The following is a 23,809-nucleotide window of genomic DNA, read 5'->3' as shown; positions in this document are numbered from 1 at the left end:
CTGCTGCAGAGCTTGCAAAAAGCACAGCTGCAGAGCTCCCTGGTGCCTGGCACCAAGGGAGAGAGCACAGCCAAGGCAGAAAGATCTACATTAGGGCACTTTTCCAACCTCATCCTAGAATCTGGCTACCATGAAGTAGCAGTGGCCCTGCACTCCTGCACTGCCCATTGAACCTGTCCCCATGTTCCCTGAGAACTAAGTTTGTAATTCTTTTCTTGACAAGGAAGTAAAAATGACATGAGTGATTTGGAAAAAGGGATCACAGTGGTGACCCAGTGGTGGGGTCAGCAATCAGAGAAGAGATGCCGTGGTGGGGCACTAAGCTGGCCCCAATGGGACAGAGTACACAGAGAATTAACAGGGAAGGAAAAACCTGTGAAACTGAGACAATTGTGTTAATACACTCAGAGTTTATCCCAGCTAAAACTCTCCTTAGCTCATCACAGAGAAGTACAAGGCACGGAAGTGTGGTCTGGGTATTCTTTATGGGTTTTCTCCACAAGCCTCTCAGTAGACAGGCTTTTTACATGAATACCCATATTCCACAGCAGCCTGTCCTGCTGGCTGCTGGCCAAGCCTCCCTCCAAAGCACATCTGCACAATTAAAATTATTTTCAAAAATCTTAGAAACAAAAGGGTTCTGCCTTGATTTCAAGGGACCAGGACACATGACTGGTTCAGATTTGCCACAGGCCCCTCTATTTATCCACTGCTTAAAGCAATCAAAACTGGCCCCCAAAGACAACAAAACTCATTATTAATCAGAGTTGCATGTGCACTGGCAGGGATTTCTGTGCCAGAATCATCCCTTGTCCCCCCTGGTTCAGAGCACAGGCTGCTTTAAATGAAGTGATAAAATTATCATCCTGCTGCAAATTCTTTTAACTATTGCTGGCTTTTTTGGCCAGGAACGAGGGAGTATATTCGGTTCAGTTATTAGCATAAAATAATTAGTCTTTTGAGTATATTTTCCTCCCAGTGCACATACATAATTTGCATCAATATTAATATTTGCATCCATACAATATTTGCATCAATAATATTCACATGCATTGAGAGGAGGCTGTACTGCAAGAGACAAGAATAAACTCTAAATATGCTTTTGCTTATCACCAAAGATTTCCACACACTCCTGTAAACTGCTATTCTCATTATATACTTCTTGCTCTTCCTAGTTGATTTCCATTGAGACAAATGTTAAGCAAATCACGGAAGAAAAATCATTTGCTCAGGCTTCACACAGCAGACAATCAAAAGGGATGCATGCAAATTCTATGGAAATCGCTCTTTGTGTCCAAACTTTGAGTCCCAATCCATCTTACTGTTTCCACAGAATAAAAATTTAACGGAAGAGCTTCCACAATGAAATTACATTTCTTTGGTACGGAAAGTGATGAATCCTTGCTTAATACTAGCAGTACCTGCTGCCTGCACATTTAGGGACTCTTCACATTTCCAAATAGCCAACACTAACCTGTGTTTCAGCAAGTACTGAAAAAGTGCCTTGAAACTACTAGTGCTCACAGAATAACCAAAGGGAAATAGGAGGAAATAATCTACTACAGCAGAAGGACTGACTTCATGTCAGTTTGAACAGATGACTAGATCAGGTCTCACATCTTGGGACACTACTGTCTGAAGAAGTCTAAAATACCTAATGCTAAATGACAGAATCACAGACTTGGCAAGCTTTTGGCAACACAGTGACATCAGAGATGACGTCCTTTGTTCTGGGCCTTTCCTTCAAGAGCGAGGTGAGCTGTACCTATGAATAAGCATCACAAAAGGAAAATGATGAACAACGAAGTGCTGCCAAAGATAACTGCAGAATTATGTAAGGGATGAAACTGCCAAAGCTTCAGCTCGAAATGTCATTTTATGAGACTGAGGGTAACAACAATATTCTGCAAAATGAGGAAACATTAACAAAAAGAAAACAGAAAAAAACCCCTGAGGTCCCTGAAAAGGACTGAAAATTACCATCTTCTCTACTAGATAGGGCCCCTCATTATTTCTCACTTCACTTTCAGGAAGGGCCAACCCAGTTTAAGTTATTCCCTCCTGTTTGATCTCATCACACACCATGTCCAACTAACTGCAAATGAGATTACAGCAGTGTTCTAGCTTAGAAATAATAATTTTCTTTGCATGGCATTTTAAAAAATGCAGTCACATTCCCTACTCCAACAGCAGCTATCCCAACAATAAGAAAAGCGGGAATGGTGTCAAACGAACAAACCATGAAGACAGAGGAGGCAGAAATACCTGAACTCAGAAATGCCACTGAAAAAAACAACAGGTGAATACCAACAACACATTTGGTATTGGCTTCTTGGCCGAGACTCAGCTCCCCAGAAGTGCAGAGACTGTGGTTCCACCTCCTATTGCCCAAGGGTAAATATAAACTCACTCCATTCACTTCAGTGAAATTATTTCAGATTTTCACTGCTGCAAATTGGAGGAACAGCTATCTTTTGTGTTTAACACCACCCCTGTGAGGAGAAAAACTGTTAAAAGCCTCCCTCCGGATGAACTCAAGTTCAAACTTGCTGGGCTGAACTTGTGAGAACAAATTACTATTCTTTGCTTCAGGAAAGAATGTCTTTTCCCAAACAAATCAAATCACATCAGAATATGCAAGCCACTGGTGAGGAAAGGATGGTGAGATACTGAGGGGGAATGAATAAGTTGGGGTGCCCTGAGGAGGTGCACACTATGAAGCTGGAGCAGCAGGCAGAGCCTCGTCAATTGGTATGTTCAGGCTTTGCAAGCAGCAATGACACATGGACATAGCCTGGAGACCTCCTAGTATAGGTGCACTGCTGGTGGACCTCATAAGCAGTGTGTCACCGGTGTCTCCTCTCCCGCATTTCTGTCTTGGAGCTTGTGGAAGAGTCAGCTTAAGTGTCTGTGTCTAGTTTCACAGGAACATCACAAAAAAATCCCAGTGTGATCCCCATCTGAGGCATGTGTTGTTCATTCATGTGGTCTTCCTCCCTCCCATTTAAGCCAGGTAGCCTCTTCCTTGCCTACCAGTGATGAAAACTGTCCAAGGGAATTTCTCTTCCCTTTATCATAACTCAAAACACAGGCAACTTTTAGAGAGAAAGGAAGCAAAAGGTCCTCATACTTAACACAAGTGTGCAACCAAGGTTATGATTTAGTCTGGGACAAAGAAAGCTGTTGGTTATTTTGTTTGTTGTTTTTTTTTTCCCTGAGATGGGTTATGAAAACAGAATCCTGGATGCTGTTGAGGAAAATGTATTCTGAGGTCCGTATAGAAAATACCTCAAAAAAAAATAATTTAAAAAAAAAATTTGTCAGCTTTCACAAGAAAAACATAAAGGCAGAACTGAGAGAAGTTCTCTCCTATTCCTCCTTTATAAGTCCTCTCTCAATTTAACTCAGGACTTGATTATAAAAAATCCCCCATAAATCTCAAGGAAATAATTCATCGTGTGTTTTCATCAAAAACACTAGCTCCTCTAGCCAGGGTGGGTAAATGGCTGCAGTTTCAATCACGCAAAATGTTAAAAGAGGTTTCAAGTCACCTCACAAAGGCTACAAACACTATTTATCATTTCATTCCACATCCCCATCTAAGGGAAATACGCTCAAAGAAGAAATCACCTAGGCCTGGAGGCAATGCTGCAGTTTGGGATCAGTGCTAAGGAGATGCCTTGTCCTGGTGTTACACTCCTAGCAAGTAGGGCTGGAGAAATGAATGGAGCTAAATGTCAGCTTCCTCCCTGCAGAGATCCAAGAGATTTCCCTGAGCAAATATTATAATAAAAACTGTGCAACACCCACACAACCCTAATTGCTAAGAAACCACTGATACACCTCTCTGATAAACCATACCTTTCCCTCGACTGATCAACACACATTTGGGATCAGCAATATAGTTAAAGAAAGCCTAAAATGGGTATAAAGTAGCGCAAAGACATACAGTTCCCTGACTTTCTTCTTCCTATCTGAAAGGATAGGGTGGGGGAGTGTTGGATTTTACCTTCTGGGAAATGCTGCACCTCTTTGTTTTAAATATATAAACTGCAGCCTGTTAATTCAAATAACTTGTGTATAGTCTATGCAGAAAAATTAGTTGCTTATTGGACAGCAAAGAATAAAATAGTAAATAAAAAAAATGTTAGCTAGGTTACAGTCTCCTGAGCACAAAGACCTCTCACTCAAATATCTTTTTAACGCTCGAGAGGTAAATGTGTTTCTCCATCTGCTGCTGCTCTTACCCAGGATGAGGCAGCACCATCCTGGGAAAAGCTGGAATGAGCCACGGGGAAACAAGGACAGCAGCAAAGGCAGGACAGCTAGCACTGGATTACACCCAGGGACAAATGCCTCCATACCATTCTGTTATTATTTTACGCTTAGATAGCCTCTAGCACAGTAATTTCCCCTGAGCCTCCAGATCATGCATGTGGAAATACTAAATGACAACAGTAATTACAGATTAAGGCTACTGTCCTTTGTTTAAGTCTTTTGAGTTTCAGAGGATCTGCATTAATCTCATTTTTTATTTTTTCCCCACTGTTCCCATCTCAGTTTTCTTATTGCTCAGGTGCTGTAAATACCACAAATGGCTGCAATCCAACTGCTTTTTTTTTTTATTCCCCCACCCCCTTTTTTTTTTCCTTTTTTTTTTTTTTTTTTTTTCCCCCCCAGAATAGTAGATAGGCCATCTGGAATCTACTCCTACTTTTTCTATGCTTTGCTGCATGACCTTTTGGAAAGGTTCCCCTTACTTCCAGCATTTGTGAAATGGGCATAATCCATATCTGAAGCATGCTTTGAAACCTGTAGTTAAAGATTATTTCATTACATACCATAAAAGACCACCAATTATTTTAGATGGAAAGACAGATTATTTCAGTGAGAGATCTAAATCACCACAGCAGTCCCTTTCTCACTGTCATCTATTCTGTAGGCAGATAGAAAGTATTTGGGAAGATTTATTTGACTTTCTGGCTTACACTGAATTATTCATTGTTTGCAAGTCAGGCAGGTAATTCGCCTTGCACACACTTCTCATTGACAGTGCTAATAGGAAAAACACAACAGGTGGATTTTTCTGACAAACAACATTCTCAGGTAAACAACTGTCTTTGCTGAAATACGTCATATCTCTGTGCAAAAAATGTTCAATATTCCACAGTGAATGGTAGGACACCAGCAGACGTCAGTTTGAATCATACTCCTAAAGCAAGGTCCTTTTTCATACCTTCCTATCTCCACCTGGAATTCGCATTTCTTTCATACACTCAAACTTTCTTCCAAACCTCACATGCAAGTGAAAACATTTCATAACTAAACTCCGAATTCCACTGGGATTGCATATAGCAACTCTGAAATTAAACAAAAATAATAATATTTTTCATTATGTCAAGTTCTCACTGCAGAAAGTTTTATTCATTAGACCTAACTAGCCAAACTAATAACCAAACCAAATAATTTATATTCCCTTTTCCAGCTTTTTATCTAACCAGCTTCCTTGAAGTAAAAGAAAAAACCAACATGTATTTATACTTCATCTTCTGTATGTAACCTGAGTTACCCACTCAGGTTAAAAAATGATCATGAAACAAAATCTTGCAAAAGGTTCCAAGTAGAAAAGTTGAAACAAAATTAAACTTTTTCTTTTTTCTAAATAAAATAGTTTGGCATGATAAAATATTTCTACCCTGATTCAGTATTTCAAATATGAAAATGCAGATTTTGTTTCTGTTACTTTGTGACTGCATTATTAGAAATGAAATAAATTAAAGTCCTAAAAATAATGTTTTTCTTTAAGAAATTAACCTTTTCAGTTAGTTGATTGTCTGATAGAAAAAATTTCATAAGCACTTCTTACAACATGCCCTGGATTACTTGGGAAAGGACCACTGAGATTTATGAGTTATGAACATGGCTAGATCTGGAAACAAGGAACTAAAAGTTTAACGTGGAAGTTTCCCCTCCCTCTTTTCAGAGAATAAGTAGTCCAAACTGAAATCCTCTTCCTATAGTAATCAAGGGAATTATTCCAAGAAAAGCTTATGTTCCAAAATAAATAAAATTAATTCCCACTAATATATTCCCAAGAGAACATCACAGTTGAGAAAAAAAGATAGAGCAAGCACTGTTCAATTACATTAGTATATCCTGGCCTACAGAGAGTCAGCATTTTTGTCCAAACTCTGCCAGAGATTGCTTGTTGCACCATGGTATTAGATCCATAAAATGTGTGAGGCAGGTTATTAGAAGAGTTTGACTTGTTCTGAGTTGGAAAACACAGCAATTATAATGGTACCTATAAGGTTCATAAAAGCTATCGCACAACTTTAAGACATTCTGCAGACACTGACTAGAACAGAGCTTCTCCAAAGAGCAGAGAGGCTGGGATAGCAGCCGTCAACTCCTAGTTTCCTTGGAGAAAATACCTCCAGGCATAATAGCGCTGCCTTCAGTGGAATCACACCTAGGACAAAATGGAGGTTCCAGTACCTGAAGGGGCCAACAGGAAATCAGGAGAGGGACTTTTTAGAAAGGCTCATAGCGACAGGACAAGGAGTAAATGGCTTTAAACTGGAAGACAGCAGATTTAGGTGAGACATGAGGAAGAAATTCTTTCCTGTGAGGGTGGTGAGATACTGGAACAGGGTGCTTGGGGAAGCTGTGGATGCCCCATCTCTGAAAGTGTTCCAGGCCAGACTGGATGGAGCTTTCAGCAACCTGGTCTAGTGAAAGGTGGGGTAGATGACCTTTAAGGTCTCTTCCAACCCAAACCATTCTGTGATTCTCTACAAGAAGTAATTCAGTGATGCAGAAGCTCTTCAGTGGAAGGTTGGCTGAGCACCAGGGAATTCAGTGGCCTAGCACAGATGATAGGCTCGGGACTGGGTTTATCATATTTGTCAGATGTCAAAGCCTAGTTAGATGGGAAAAAAAATGTAATGAATCACTCAGCCTCAGACTCCAAGACAAAACCCAGGGCATCTCCTCTCCCCAGTGGCTTATTTTATTTTCAACTTCTTGGTGAGGATACAACCAATGCATCTAGACTTCCTTTGAAGAAAAGAAATAGGAGAGCATGTGGAGGTGGTGAGGAAGAAGACAACCAGCTACTAATGTTGAGCATAGCACTGCAGTGTTACATAAACTAAAGCCCAGCAGTAATCAGCTTAGTGACTTTGCTGCGGGACCAGGAGTATAAAAATAACTACATCTGGCAACTCTAGCTCTTCTGAGAAGACTTCACATTTGCAAGACTCATGGATCCCTTACCATGTATTCCTCTGTATGAAAGAATAATGCTTGGAATCAAAGATAAAATTAATGGCAACAGACTATTTAGATTTAGGAACTATTAAGTCCATACACATAGTAACAGTGCATTTCTTTTTAGCACTCAGACAGGAAATGTGTATCAATATAAAACATAAAGCAGAATCTTCTCATAAATGTGGCCATTCAGCTATCACTTCATACAAGCAAAGTTGTAATACTGACCAGAGACCATTTATGATAGTACAGAACTGATATTATGCTAAGAAAAAATATGTAACATGGACAAGCTTTGGTATTTCTTAGTTTTTCCACAATATTTTATTGTACTCGGTCCTGTTCTTCCCCTCCACATGGAAGTCTGAAAGGCCAAGAAGTATCATTCAGCTTCACCAACCCATGACATACATATTAGCATTTTAATTACTATTGGCTATTCTCAGCTGTTAGATGCACCCATTTTCAGAAAAGCCATGTTCCAATGCAGCATCAAATAATTACTGCAGAAAACTACTCAGCAACAATTTAAATCTAAACCTTTAATTCATTTCCATTGTATCTCCAAATATGCAATCAACTTTCTCTGACCTTTGTAAACCCCTTTTTGTATTCATGGAGTGCATCATGCACACAAGCAATAATTGCACAGATGTATTTGTAACTCCTTGTTGGCTTCTGGGTTGTTGAGTTGGTGGCAAAAGAAAATCAATATTATTCTTAAGATATTGCATATACACTTTGAAGATCGAGAAACACAGAATGCCTATAGCAACAGTGTTTTGGAACAGATTGCAATAAACCAATAGACTGAAATGCTGTTCATCAAGAAAACACTCATCAAATTTTAAACGAAAGCAAAGCATGTTAAACACCATGAGTGGATGCACTACCTAATGTATTATATTATACAGTAACACATGCCATTACATTGATTCTTTTAGCTTCAGCCTCCTAGTAAAAAGAGGCTGTTGGGCTTTTTTCTTAATGTCACAGCCCTGTGATGCAAGCCCTGGCACAGCAGGCTCAGATACCACAGAAAACTACACCAAAACTGTTCCAGTCCTCTTGTTGTTGATTTAACTGTACATCCTTAGCTACACTGCTTTTTATTTCTTGCCCATGTCATATACAGTAAACGTTCTGAACATCTAACTGGACATAAAATAAACTCAGTCACTGTTTTAACAGTTGATTTTCTGAAGTCAAAAAAGATATAAATAAACTGCTATAAATCTCTTTTGTTTCATTCTAAACCTACCACGTTACAGGCTAAAATACATGGGAATCATATACTACCAAGTACGATATATTAGCTAATCCTATATTCTTCTAAAGTATATGTCAACCAATATATTTCCAATCTTTCAAAAGGGTTTAACTCAAAGGTAGTTTTCCGGTCTCCAACATACCAAATTGGCTTAGACATTTGCCAAAAGAAAAGAGACTCCAAGATGTCTTGCATTGCTCCTGATGAAGCTTTTACACATATCGAAAAGAAGGAAGTATAGCTGAATACATGTGCTTTCAAAACTGGAAGAGAAGTTAACTGTGCAGATGGGCTTACACATGGGTGGTCTGGATTCTGTTGTAGCTCTAATGTTAGTGACTTGGGAGAGGAGAGCACTTCTGAGGTCAAACACTTTGTGCCATCATCAAGCACAAGTGGTCACAGGCCACAACTGACTCTTCCAAGTCAATGCCCAACATCCTGAACTGGGCCCAAGCAAGAGAAAAGGAAAGGGTCACCACATAGGGCAGGATATGTTGTTACAATGACAGTCCAGAGAAGGCAAAGACAGCATTCGGCAGCTGCTTTCATTCTCACCAACACAGGCTGCAGATGGTTTGAGCTTCCTGAGGGAGATCAGCCAATGCTACATCCATAGATTCCTGGGTCCAGTGAATGCTGACATGCATACGACCTTCAGCGACTGCTGGCTCAGCACATCAGAGCACTGCTTTTCTCATCTGAAGCTGAACCAAACTTGTCCCAAACCAAAGCAAACTTCTGCAGCACCCTAAATTCCATGTTAATCCGAAGTCCCTGGCTCACACTCTCCATTCTTCTCAACAACCTACTAACAAAAAAAAATAAACCACATATTCTCACCACTGCCCCTGCTTGTGTTATAACATTAAACAGACCCCACTCAGGATTCAAGGCTGGAAATTGCACAGACAAATAACAAAGGCAAGGCCTGCTCCACAAAAAACAGACTATTCATCAGGCAGGAAACAAGAGGGAGACAGGAAAAAGCAGAGGGAGACTGGGGAGCAATGCTGCAGTCAAGAGAACAGACACCAACAATAAACCAGAAACCTAACTAATGGCAGTCCAGCTATTTACAGGCAGCAGAGACTGAATGTGGTCACCAAGTTTTTGTAAAAATACTGCATTTCGACCTGGTTACAAATATTTTTTGAGGGATTAAGTTCATTTTGTTGCCGTACCCACCTGATCCCAAGCATCATGCTCAGCAATACAAAAATGATACAGTGCATGACTTGAATCAACTCCAAGAGGTCATCTCAACCATCCAAGGGCCACGGGAAGAAATCAGCCATGCTTGAGTCAGTTATGATCACTGTCAAAACTCATCTTAAAATCACTGACCACACGGACTTCCATGGCCCCCAATGGCACCAGGACTGCAGTGAGTCGGTATTTTTATTTTTGGAAAATTCTACACGAATCTGCACAGCATCATCATCACTTACCAGTCTATTATCTTGCAGTACACATTCACTTCCATTTTTTTCTAATAGTTTTATCTTACCCTGTAATTTTAGTCACACACTAGTTCTATAAAAGACACATGTACGCTTGTTTGATGTCATTTTGATAGTCTGTTATTTTATTATGTGCAGATAATGGTGCTTTTTCGTATAATATAGCTATAGGGAATTTCCAAAATTCTGTAATGCTCATGTTGATGGGATTGGTTTTTCTCCTCCCTGTAGCTGCCTTTCTAGTTACAAATAGAAATAATAGATCAATTCAGCTTAGCTTTTACATCGTGCTGGATATAACTGCATTTGCCCCACTAGCAAATTGTTTGAAATATTTAATATTCTGTACTCAAAAATGTTGTGATATTTCATATTAGAACTGTATTGCACATCACAACCACAATATACATATACAGTTCAAATATAAGCCAGCAATGCTGCACTTAACACCAGGAATTCAAACTTGAAAACTGGGAAATTCTTCAATGTGTATGCTTAGCATACCCACCCTGCAGTGAAGGGGAGTACTGTGTCAACATAAGTGACAGCTTAAATATCTGAGTGACTCCAGGCCTCATTATTTTTTATATCAGCAAGTTCTTTTTATTTGTATTGTAGAAACTGACTCCTATGCAGGAACTGTGATATCTCAATTAAAAATCAGCTAAGTGCTTTACAGTTGGAGTCACTGCTGGTCAGCAAAGCAAAACCTAGGTGAACAGGGCTTTTCATGAGCAGGTAATCTGCATCCAACCCTTGTCATGCACACATAGAGCCTACAAAGGACTTGGACAACAACAGAGTCCCTCAGATTCAGTTCTTGAAAAGCAATCACAGGGAATTTAGCAATAATTATCTGCGGTGGCAACAGCCAGGCTACCATACTGCATATAGTAATGAACCAAACTTTCTACTTCACCGAATTTCTAGCATTTTTATTTTGATATTAGTCATAGACAAACTATTGTGTGCCCTAAGGACCAGTTTATCATGTGCACTCCAGAGGCTCAACAATACCCCCTTACTTCTGCCAGCAGTACAAGAGGGGTAAAGTAACGTGAAAACTTTTCCTCGCATACCAGACACCTAAATCTCTGCTTTGCAGTCATGTTGATGTCTTGTCTGGAATGACAAAGATCACGCGACACAGGTAGCACGTTTCCTACAATTACTTATCCTTGTCCTGCTGGCTATATGACCCTTTCTCTTTTCACATCTGAACTGCAGGTTGAATTCCACCTTCCCATAAACTGACTCTAACTGCATCTGACTGCATATGCATTTTTTATATTTTTTTTAAACAGTGTGCTGGAATGTCAGCTTCTTCCTTTTCATCTTCTCAGACATCCTGACTCATGAACCTGAACATTTAAATAACAATCCACCAACATCAGTAAAGGGTCCAAATATCATAAAAGCAAGACACTTCATTTAAGTGTTAAGATCTCAGATATAAGACATACAGCAGATCAGTCATCAGATGTTTCAATACATAAAGTTCACTAGAGTTTCCTCAAGAAAATAACATTTTTTTTCTTATACTGCTTGCCAACTGGCTTCATTATGAATTAGAAATACAAAATCCTCTAAAAGGTCTCTGAGCTGGATGTGAAAGAAAAACAAACATAGTTCAAAATTATGTTGACCTGAAAAAGTTATTAATACAAGAACAGACTTCTCTGTGAACAGGAACAGACTCTTGGAACCCCTTCCTCAAATACTCTGGATAAAGTGTTAGACAACTTCTGCTAGAAACAGAAAAACCAAGGATGTGTTTGTGGAAGACACACTGCCAGTTTTATGCACAATATGTTGAGCAAGTTGAACATGAGCCAGCAGTGTGCCCTGGCAGGCAGGAGGGCCAACCGAGTCCTGGGGTGCATCAAGCACAGCATAGCTAACTGGTTGAGGGAGGTGATTGTCCCACTTTACTCTGCACTGGTGCAGCCTCATCTTAAGCACTCTGTGCAGTTTTGGGTGCCAGTACAAAAAGGATATAAAGTTACTAGAGAGTGTCCAGAGGAGGGCCACGAGGTTGGTGAAGGGTTTAGAGGGGAAGCTGTATGAGGAGCAGCTAAAGGCACTTGGTCTGTTGAGCCTGGAGAAGAGGAGATTGAGGAGAGACCTCATTGCAGCTTATTACATCCTCATTAGGGAAGGAGGAGGAGGAGTAGATGACCTCTTGTCTCTGGTGACCAACGACAGGACCCGAGGGAATGGTAGAAAGATGTGCAGGGGGAGGTTTAGGTTGGACATTAGGAAGAGATTCTTCACCCAGAGGGTGGTGGAGCACTGGAATAGGCTCTCCAGGGAAGCAGTAATAACACCAAACCTGACAATATTCACTTGGACAAAGCCCTCAGGGACAGGGTGTTATCTTTAGGGTTGTCCTATTCTGAGGTGGGAGTTGGACTTCATGACCCAGGCTGTCCAAGGAAGTGATTGAGCCACCATCCCTGGAAACATCTAAAAAGACAGATGTGGTGCCAGGGGACAGGGTTTAGTGGTGGATGCAGCAGAGTTAGGGTAGTAGTTGGACTTGACCTTGAAGGTCTTCTCCAACCAGAATGATACTGTGATTTTGTCAGGATGACTGATGACAAAACTACCTTTGGTTCTTGTCTGGTGAACAAGCTGGCAATGCAGCTTCAACCAACAGTGTGTAGGTTTTTCAGCACTGGAAAATAAGAAATTTCCTCTAATGAGTTTTCCTTAGCTGTTCAATATTTATTACAGGTACTTAAGCAGAGCTTTTATTACTTAATGTTCCATTTCCTTCCAAAAGGGTAACACCAATGCTCATGTAATGCTGCCCTATAGTCTCATAAAATTGATGGTGACGCCAAATTTCTCCTGGACATAATCCTACCAGCAAGCCAGCCCCACGATAGCATCTATTAGTGCAAAACTCTAAATAGGCTTCACTGAGAAGTCTGCCACCACTATCATCTGCAGCATGAATTTACACAGAAGAGCTGAAAACATTTTCTCCTGTCTCTCTACCCTAAAGCACACATCCACACTTCCCTGCAAGGCAGAGAACTGTCTAGGTCCTGAAGCCTCCCCCCAAGATTTGAGACTGGGTAGCAAGTCTCAGACACTACAATAATTTTATATTATGTTTACCCCCACAGAGGCTGAAAGTTTTGTGTAGATCCAGGGTTATTGCTATGGTGAATTGCATGGAAATTAATCTCTCTACCTACAAAGGGAGCTGACAGCACAATTACAAAGTACACAGGGTCAAGTGCACTTATGGGTCAGGATTCTGTAAGGTATGGATGTCCATGAGAGCTGGCAGTCTTCAAACAATACTTCCTCCAAGCCCAAGACCAGTGCATCCCTATGAAGAAGAAATTAAGCAGAGGAGGTAGGAGCATTCATTCAGGCATGAATTCTTCTGGAATCATTTAAATGGAAGAAGGAAATTTACAGAATGTGGAAAGCTGGACTGATCACTTGGGAGGAATAAGGGAATGTAGTCAGAGAATGTGAGGATGCAACAAGGAAAGCTAAGGCCCAACTACAATTAAATCTGGTGAGAGGTATCAAGGACAACAAGAGAGGTTTCTTTCAGTACATCAATAAAAGGGAAGACTAGGGGAAATGTAGGCCTGCTGATGAACGAGGTGAGTGCCCTAGTGGGGAAAACTTAGAGAAGGCAGAGTTACTGAATACCTTATTTGTTTCAGTCTTTACTGCTAAAGCTGCCCAGGGAGGCTGCAGAGTCCCCTTCTCTAGGGATATTCAAAACCTGCCTGGATGCAGTCCTGTGTCATGTGCTCTAGGGGATCCTGCTTTAGCAGGGCAGTTGGACTAGATGATCTCTAGAGGTCCCTTCCAACTCTGATAATTCTGTGCAATTCTATGTAAATGTTGGACCTTTCCTATGGGATTTCAGTATTGCTGCCTGTTTGCTCTTGGAAAAAAAGCCAGCTTTTTCTCAGAGGGAAGAAGCATCTTGGAATACATTCCAAGTTTTTATCTGAAGCTTATTAGGAAAAGAAAATCACTAGCACTGACCAGGAAGAAGAGACATGAAGATGTGAAGCATGAAGCAGGAGTAAAGATGCCAAATGTAGACATTTTAATAAAAATAACTGTACGTTGTTCTTACAGCTGTGTCACAGGGACAGAAGTGCCTGCCTCCAGTACTAGAAGGCTGGAGAAGCAGAGATCTGACCAAATCTGCAAGAAATGCCACAGTGGCTCCTACCCTTTGCATCCCCAGGTCACTGTACTCTGCACTTGCTGGAGAACTGGGCAGCACTGAGAAAAACTGAGTTCTCCTGATCTTATCAGGAAGATTTCCATTTATGCAAAGGGGAAGATTTGTATTGGCATCTCAGAGAGTGAGGCAAAAGGCTCCACCTTTAACACCTCTCAAGCCTATCATTAATGCTGTCCGAAAGGGCACTGAAAGTTGACTTAGATTACACTGCTGTTGCTAAAGGCTGCTGCTGCTTATTACATGGCTGTGCTCTTCCCAAGCTGCCAGTCCTCTTCCTCCCTGTTGAAGGCAACTATGGATGAAACATCCATCTCTGGTGGCACTTGGCAACCCCCCCGCCTGGTGTCACAGGGCACTTCTGCCTACAAAGGTTGCAATGATCTGACCACAAGCCAGACACGTTAAGGGGGCACAGGAGGGATCCGAGGCAAGCAAGGATATGAAGATTCTGATTTATTAATTAAAAGCTCAGATTCCTTGCATTTAGCATCCCCTTTTTTCCCTTGTCCCATGACACAAGCAGTTTGTAAATACTCTTAACCCTGGGCACCTAGAGACTATGCCTTGAAGAACCTATACATCTGCCCTCCCCAGACTCCTGTACCAGCACAGGTAGCAGACAAGCTTCCCTTTCTAATCCCTTTTGCAACATAACAATTGCCATCACTGCGATGCCTATTTCCAAAGAAGTCATCATCCCAGTACCAAACTCGCTCAGTGGAAGATTTTCATTTCACCTTCCCTCTCCACACATATATATTTCATCCCCCAACACCAACACTGATGCGCTCACATATAGGTACCAGTAATAGGACTCAGCTCTTCTCTGTATATTAAAGCCTCTCTCTTGAGTGGGATTAATCTTGGCAGCTGTCTGACAGGAGAGACTGTGTGGGAGGAAAATGGTTTTATCTGAAACTTGAAAGAAAGCAAAATAATCTTTGAGAGAACAAACTGTGTTTCAACTCTTGCTCCTTCAGTGGAAGACTATTTACTAACAGAAAATACCCAAGAACAGCCAAAACACACAAGTATTGTTCTGAAAGGCAAGATAACAACAGTGCATTTTTTCTTTCCTATCACTTACATGGCCACTTTTCAAAACATTTATTAATAATACAACCAAGTCTCTCCATAGGAGGCCAGAACCTGAGTCAGTTTTGAAAGTGAAAATTAAGCAAATCCGAAACTGGAGCAGGAAACGTCTCTGCCTCCCATTCTGCCTCTACTGCACTTTCAGAGACAGGAAACCTAACATGGCAGCATGAAGTATCTCTGAATTTCTGATTTGCTTTTCCAGAGCAATCAGGCTGATGAAACGTACCACTGTTCCTCATAATTAAAAACAAAGTCTGCTTTTACAGAAAGTATATTCCCCTCTGCTTGCAGGGATGTTTCCCCCTGGGAAAGGCCACCTGGCTCTAAGGTTGCATTATGACCTGCACTCGGGAGGCAGCATGCTTTGATATGAACATGGACACCCTGTTTTGTCTCTCCAGTCTATCCGTGTGCTTCTTGATGTGCTCCTCAGCTCAGGGGCTGGCTCCACACATTAATCACTCAATGTTTTTTCATCACTCTGGGCTCTTGTTCCAGCCTGTTCCACTCACTCCCTCCTCAGCTTCATGCCGAGATCAGTCCCATCCTACTTAGACTCCTCATTGGCTTTATGTTGCTGGGGGTCCTTGACCACTGCTCCCACCCTCCTGCTTCCCGTGCCCAGGGGTCAGGGCAAGGACTGCCTCCCTGCTTGCAGCTCCAGGGCCAAGTACAGCACCTACTTCAGTGAAGTTTCCCAAGGCAAACCAGGCCTAATGGCTGACTTTCTGGTCTGAGAAATTTCAGCTTAATCAATTAGCAGATAAAGGCAGATGAAAATGCAATTTTGTGTGGAGAATGCTGGATATCTTGCTGCTACGTCTTATCCACTTGAAATTCCAGGTTCAACATGTAAATATGTTTAAGGGACTCTTCCCCCCCCAAAAAAAAAATAAATCTGTTTGGTCCCAGAGGCACATACAGTAAAATAACAAAATACAAGTGCACCTGGAAATAATGGAAATTTGCATCTGACATAAAATAGTTGTTTCTGAGCAAACTACTCCTGGGAATTTCTCTGTACCTCAGAGAATGTAATTTAAATAACTAATCAGTCTCCATTTGAAGCAGTTCAATTCACTGTGGTGTTTGTCATCCTGACGGTGTGGATCCCTGAGAGGTTGGTACTGACAGCAAAAGCCACAGTGCTTCATGTGCCTGCACTTTTTTCTTGAACAGTTCACTGGCACAACACATTTTTATGACACTATTACATATGCCTTCACCTGCTCCCAGTACTGCTTCAGGCTTCAGCAACACTAAGGCATTAAATATTGTCAAAACAATCATACTTGAGGCTTCCTCAGAACAAAGATTCAGTTCTTGCAGGATCTCTAGGAATGCATCTTAATAATATTCCATTTCCACTCCCTTAATAGCAATGATGTTTATCTCACCATGACTGCATATGTTTAGCATACCTCCAAATTATTTTGGTAAAAACATCCAGTACATTTTACACAAAGGTTTTTTGAGCATTTTAAAAGACACGCAGAGCATGAAAACGATGCAGTAACCTGTTTGCATAGTGCTCTGCCATCTCTTCCCCTCAAACCTTGAAATTCTGTCACAGTTCCTCAAGGGACTTACTTGATTAAAGAACATTAATTAATTGAGTGAACATCTGTGCTGTTTTTCAACTAATAATTAAAATTAGCTAGGAATTGTAATCTCCTTAAAAGTGAAAAGCATACAGAATAACTGCAGCCCACTTTCTGACAACATTTGAGTAGGGCTAAGCAACTACAACATTTACCATAATGGTTCCTGAGAGATTTGTAAGGCCATGTGGTGGAAGTTTGCTTCCTGACTAGCCTGGCAACAGGAACATTTTATTCTTGGTTTTAACGTATTAACCATGACAGTGCTGACATTTGTTGCTAAGTAAAATTGAATGTAAATAGTCTAGAAGGCTGCCATTAAATTTGGAAATTATTTTTGGAGTCTGAAATTAAGTACTGTCAACACAACTCATGTTTCCACTTATAAGCAAACATGACAGGAATTTTAATGACTTCTCTAAACTCCACTTATATAAGAAAGGAAATAAGAGTTATTCTTTTTTATTTCTCTCAAACTGTGTTACAAAAAGCAACTGACCTATATGGTACCATAAGGGCTCAAGGACTATCCAACACTAAAGAGCAAGTAGGAGGCTTAGGTGAGAAAATGCTGTTACATGTGGAAATAAAATGTTGCTTCCATCCCTCAGGGTAACCCATGAGGTCAGGATACACCTGGGATCATCCTTCTCCTCACATGGGAGATATCCCTGGTTATTTAAACAGAGTGCTTTACTCCTAGAGATCAAAGTAAGGAGACAAGGAGAGCTGAGCCATTGGTATGCAGCACCAGGAAGAAGTGGAGATTAACAGCAAAAATGAGATTTCATTGCACATGACAGAAGCCAACTAAGAGTCTAGAGCACAAATACCAGATGACTGCAAAGAGAACACCTCTGAACGAGGAGGTAGATTAATTTAAGCTGTTTTTAATAGCACTGCAGACACTTAGTCTAGAGGTAGTGCAAAAGCCACTCCAGAATTAGTACAGGAGTGCTCAGCCATGCAACACTGAGACTGCAATGAGAACTGGTGGATTCCTACAAATAGCATTCACCAATTGTAGACAGCTTCTGAACAGTTTACTTTCTGATTCCTGCTTGGTAAACAAAACAAGGGAAGCCTGAGAGTTTCTATTCAAGGCAGGTTGAATGGGTCTCTTCCTTATAGCCCCTCAGCTGCACCTGGCACCAGTTTCAGAGAAGGGATCCAGGAAGAAGTACCTCAGAGCACTGGAAGCCCAGCAGCAGCCCCAGCAACCTGTCAGCCCTCAGCATCACAGGATGAAGTGACATGGGCAGGCAGCAACCTGTGTGGTTCACTCACATGGCACCCAGCCACAGGAGTGACCAGCTGTGTGCATCCCAGTTGGACCTCAGCCCAGAAACACTTGAAATTTCTGCAGAAGTAGGAAAATTGGGCTGGGAATACGTCAGACTTTGCTTGCCTTCGTGTCACAGCAACAATTAGGATCTTAATTAACCTATTTTTCTTTCCTTCCTGCTCAATTTTTCATTTTCATAGGTGTTCCAATACCATATAGTACTTGACAATAAAATTCTATCTGAAATAAATTGTTCCCCCTTCTTTTTTGCTCACAATGCAGAGAGTTTAAAGCCTACTGAAGGATTAAAAAATAATCCATTTGCTATCATGGTATCATTCCTCAGGTTTATCCACTTTCTTTGGGCAGTAAATTGAGTTTTTGTGCTACTTGGCCTCACTCCAGCCCAGTATTATACTTGTGTAAAAACTCTGAAGAAATAAGCATTTCCTAGTGTTAGTTCATAGTCTTCTGTAAAATGTACCTTCCCCTCCTGTTTGAGAGGTTTATGCTGAAAACTGAGCACATCATTTGCAGACTGAGCAAAAGCCTCTAAAAGTAGTACTGAAGTTTGACAGCATATAATCTTAGCATCTCGGGTGTACATCATTCCCTGAAAATAAGTGTCAATGTGACTCCAGACAAAATGCCACCATTCACACCACAGGGTGTTCCTGGCTGGATAACCCACAGACTAGCAGGATGCACGGGGGGAGAGGAGTGCAGGGTGTACTGTGGATGGCCCCACAGTACAAAGACAGAGTGCACTGATGTGTCCTGCAGACTATGGCATCACTGAGTCTTACTGGAGAAAGGACAGATCTCAGAGAATGTAAGAACATTTGTAGTAGTGAAATAGCAGCTGTTGGAGAGGTGTGTCCATGGGGCAGTTACCAAGCTTGAAATGAGCATGAGGGGGGAAATAAAAACAAACATAGTTATAACCAGATTTGATTGTCAACCTGATCTCTTAAAAAGTAGTCTGTGTCACAAAGAAAACACAACAGGTGCATGGGATGATGAAACACTTACCCTGGAGTCCTTTTCCAGATGAAGCTTGTGTTGAAGACTGCGTCTTCTCCTGGCCTTGGCAATGCCATTGTGATAAAAGAAGTATCCAGTGTCTAAAAAAGGGAGCTGAGGAAGAAAGAGAGAAAAAAAACATTATGGAGCTATTTGATACTAATAAGGATGACAAGGAAGATTTTTACCTGTGAAGTGACTCAGGAATGTACAACATGACATGTGAAGAGTTGTGCCAAAGGACTCAAATCACTCTTGAGAATGTCACTTTTAAGTTACTTTAGAAAAGTGTGCCCAGCAGCATTGAAGTTATTTGCTACAGGTTTACAAAGTATAACTTCACTTGTATACACTTGGCATTCTTTTCACCTTATGTTTAAAGTCAACTAAGCCAATTTTTCTGAAGGACTTTCCAAGTCACAGGAGGATTATTTCCTATTTCCTAAAAAAGCCAGAATAAAAGAACAAATTATTTGGAACTACCCCAAACCATCCTTCAGCAGTAAGGCATTATGCAAGTGCTTTTCTGAGCCATCATAACACACCTAAGCAGTAAGGCAGAAAGCAGAATGATTTCCACTCTCTGAGATACGTGGTATTCAGAATATTTTCTAAATGTCAGGAAATGGAATGCAAGAAGAGCATTCAGAAAGCAGAAAGCTCACAGTGTGGGAACAGTCTTGTGCAGCTTTACTGTCTCAAGACATTTAGGCATCAGGCAAACACCTCCCGAGGGATTTCCAGCCTCACCTAAGGCAGATGCATGTCTGTTTTTAAATACATCCCTCTCCACAGGACTGGCAGGAAGCAACTGGAAAGCTAGTAGGAATTTAGCTCTGAGAAGGCTAAAAGGCCTGGTGTTAGGAGAATGGCATCCCACCTCCAGCAGTCAATTAGAAAGCTCCACCTGGATCTCTAAATTGTACAGCTTTTTCCCCCACTCCAACTTCATAGGGAGATTCTGTTTGAATGTTTAAATCTAAGCAAGAAATGGTGTATTTTTAAACCAAGCTTCTCTTTGTAAAAGTTGGAAAAAAAAACTTTAAAATGGGTGTGTGTTGCAAAGTTACATGTCAATGCTGTGAACACTTCAACTTCAAAGGTTACACTACCCTACATGTAAAATAACTACTTAAAAGAGATATTCCAGAACTACCATGACAGCCCTGTTCCTCTCCTTTTTATTATCTGTACTTCATGATAATATAAACCTTTTAGCTACTGTTCAAACTTCTTCACTGAAAAACTGAGGCTGACATCTAGATAGAATACCTATTGTGAAAGCCTGGGTTGAATAAGTGTAGCATCTTTCTGCCATAAACCTAATTCTGTTCCCATATACAGGCATATACAGTTCACAAATACAATCTTCCTTGTATTAAATTGTCTCCCATTTTGTTAAATCTATCACTATTATCTGGTGCAGTTCTGGAAATATATTTTGGTATACATGTGGAATGGTGTGGGAATGGATGATTCACAGTGAATTCTGAAAGTTTAAAGTTTGGTTGCATTCCAAAAATGAGTATGTGATTCCCCCCATACACACACAAAGGCCTTTTTTTGTGTTAACTGAAACATTTTATACTAAAGAAATCAAAACATTTCATTTTTGCTTTTAAAATTCCATTGCAAAGTAACTTAAAAAAAACCCAAAAACATTCTGCTCTGATAAGGAGACCTCTTCTTAAGTGTATAGAAAAGGTTACAGAGATTTTATCAAAATCATCATCATCTCTTGGAGCCGATTTCTGGACTGGAGAGATTTTCTGGGCAAATTATCAGAATATGGCTCCATATACTTGTGAAGAACGAAACAGCTCAGGCAGAAGGAGAAATGAGGCTATGAAAGCTCATGGCAGCTGCTACAGAAATTTCAGATCTCACATCCATCTTCAGAATTGCAGCTCTTAAACCTCAAATTCTGAGTGTAGCTCAAAAAAAGCAGATTTATGTTTACAAAGTCTAAATCTGACATATTTACCAAGTGGGTAATAAGGTATTTCCATAATCTAGAGTCCGGTCAGCCTGTTTCTTGACTGTCCAGCAAACAGCACACCCCCCTGATGGACACATTACACCTCAAAAATATGCAGGGAAAAAAAAATCTAAATAGCCAGATCAGTTACAGGTTGAAATACATCTCACAGTGCTAACCATTACCATCCATTCCAAGCTCTGGCTCAATTACCCCTCTAATTTGCTCAGAGAAATCAAGCTATTTTCCTTCTTTTAATCCCAGTATCAACCATTCAAATCTATTCCAGACAAAGATTGATCTTGATGTACTTCCATTAAGGAAGACTCTCAGAAATTTTGAGGATATCTGGAAACGTAACATGTATTCACTGTTCATCTTCTGTGTAGGTTAATTTCTACTGCCACTCCAAATGAAGCAATATATTTTATAGTAAACTTTTATAGCCAGAGGGTTCCAGTCTGACCATAAGCAAAAGTAATTACAGTTAGTACAAAAATGACCAGATTCACAGACAAAATAATGAATAAGTTTGACTGAGATTATTCCCCTGTTTCCCCAGATATCCCAGTAATCTTTGAGGAACTCATATTTTACAATTCACATGGTTTTCACATGCATTCAATGGGACTGGGAAGGAGAGACAGGAAGGCAGTGAAGTAAGGCAGTACCTAAAATATGTCATGATTGAATACCATGCCTTGTGAATCATTAACAGCAGAAACCAAGAAGATTGCAGGAAGAATCTAAACTCTTCAGTAAATCCTTGAGCAAATGCACATGCAGGAGAAGTGAGATGCCAGCAAAGGGCCTAAAATGTCACACGGTGAATAGCACCAGCAACCACCAAAGTGCTCCAGTTGTGGTGAATTCCTGCTACTGAGTCAGTAACTCCTCTGCAGTGACCACACGGCGGGATGCAGGTAGCTCCCAGCAGGGCTCAAATTCCCACTATTAGCTTCTCCAGGAGGTCTACTCTGATTTGGAGCAAATAGCAAAATGAACAGTGCATGTAATCAAGTGGGGCTCCTGTACATAAAAAAAACCTCTAAAGTGTCACCAGCAGTAGCTACTCTGTAATATTCTCATTGTAAAGCTGGAATCGTATCTGAGGAAAATTCCTACTTCAGCAGCAACAGGCTCTGCATGTAACACATTCAGCCTGGTGGCTCAGGTTCCTTCTGTAAGACAGAAGCAAAGCTTCCTGCCTCCAGGGAAAAAAATGGCAACTTTCTAAGATAACTAATTACAGGAAAGCACTTATATTCAAGTGGAGATGATTATTTAGTTAGAAAAGTGTCTTCTATTGCCTTGATATATAAATACGGTCCAATATAAAGTAGGACTCTGTGAATCTCAGGAGTTACAAACCCTTAGTTACTTGCAGCATTTGTATAAAATTACTGGTGAAAAATACCTACAAGCAAAATAAAAAATTACAAATACAATACAATAAATACAATACAAATACAATTACAAATACAGCAAACAGAGCAAACCCATATATATCCACCTCTCTCCTCCTTCAGATTTGCAGCCTCCTTGTGGTTATTAACAGTGCTATCTAAAGTAAAGATGAACTCCTGTTTAACCTCCTTCCTGAAAAGGACACAGACCAGAAAATAACTTTTACAAATTTGGTGTTCAACTAAAAGGAGGAAACAAACTCTTTAGAAGGAAGAGGAGAACAAAATGGCTAGGATGCACTGTTCAGTCTGGAAGGAAGCAGGAAATGGTTTGTTTTGTGCATGGTTTTAGCACCAGTATCTCTGACTGAGGTATCTTGGCTGTTCTCAGACTACTGCTGCAGCAGAGAAGTCCAGGTGTATTTGTTATTGAAATAAAAATAAGCAAGATAAATTTGCAGTTCCCAGCCTTTCTGCACTCTCCTCCTTACATTTGACAATCCTTCACAAGCAAGAAAAGTGAGCAGGAAATTTACTTTTTGCTGCCCTAGATGCCTCCGCTGGGAAGAAGGGCTGTAAATAGGCAGCTACAACTCTCCCTGCCAGGCATTGCTTCTGGGTGGTCACTCCCTGGTACTGAAAGGGAAAAGGTGTGTGTGGGGGGGAAGGACATCAGTATCAGCTGCGAAGTAGTGCAGGGGTTTGAAGAAAAGATGACACAAAAAGGCTAAATTCAGACACTGTTCCTCATTCTACAACAGCAGGGCTACCTCGGGCAGAGCTAACACTGAAAACAACTGTAAAAGCATCAATGTCATCTTAGCAAAGGTATTACAAAGTAAGACCTGAAGTAAATGCTAAAAAAATTTTAAAAAAATTTAAAAACTATATTTTTTAAGAAGCTTCATAAAGAGCTGCCTGCGGCGTCAGAATTTTACGTGACTCTCAGTAAGAGGTCCAGCACTCACAGCCTGTCACTGGTTTTAAAAGGTGACAAATAAAAACAAAAATAAAGAGGAACCTCAGTCCCCAGGCTTATCTTTAACATTAAATTCTACTGCCCTCCTTAAGGTTCTAACTGTTCTACATACATCTCACAAGCAAATTAAGGTGCATGCACAAAGCTTAAAAACAGATTGGATGGCTCTCTCTTGTTTTAATGATCTCTGCCCGCTCTTC

The 23,809-nt window shown here is 40.6% G+C and overlaps 1 protein-coding gene across 1 annotated transcript in view; it reads right to left on the bottom strand.

Moving 5' to 3' along the window:
• The window catches only part of PCSK2 (proprotein convertase subtilisin/kexin type 2), a 203,112-nt gene that overhangs the window by 68,307 nt on the left and 110,996 nt on the right, over nt 1-23,809 (bottom strand). Inside the window, exons 2-3 of the mRNA XM_010000193.1 lie at nt 22,724-22,823; nt 19,256-19,360 (exon numbers count right to left, since the gene is read on the bottom strand). Coding sequence (XP_009998495.1) covers nt 19,256-19,360; nt 22,724-22,823 — 205 coding nt within the window. The remainder of the gene's footprint in view (nt 1-19,255; nt 19,361-22,723; nt 22,824-23,809) is intronic.

This window comes from Chaetura pelagica, unplaced genomic scaffold, assembly GCF_000747805.2.
Source record: "Chaetura pelagica isolate M959 unplaced genomic scaffold, ChaPel_1.0 scaffold336, whole genome shotgun sequence".
In the NCBI taxonomy this organism is placed as follows: domain Eukaryota; kingdom Metazoa; phylum Chordata; class Aves; order Apodiformes; family Apodidae; genus Chaetura; species Chaetura pelagica.
This window is presented reverse-complemented; position numbering and strand designations above follow the sequence as displayed.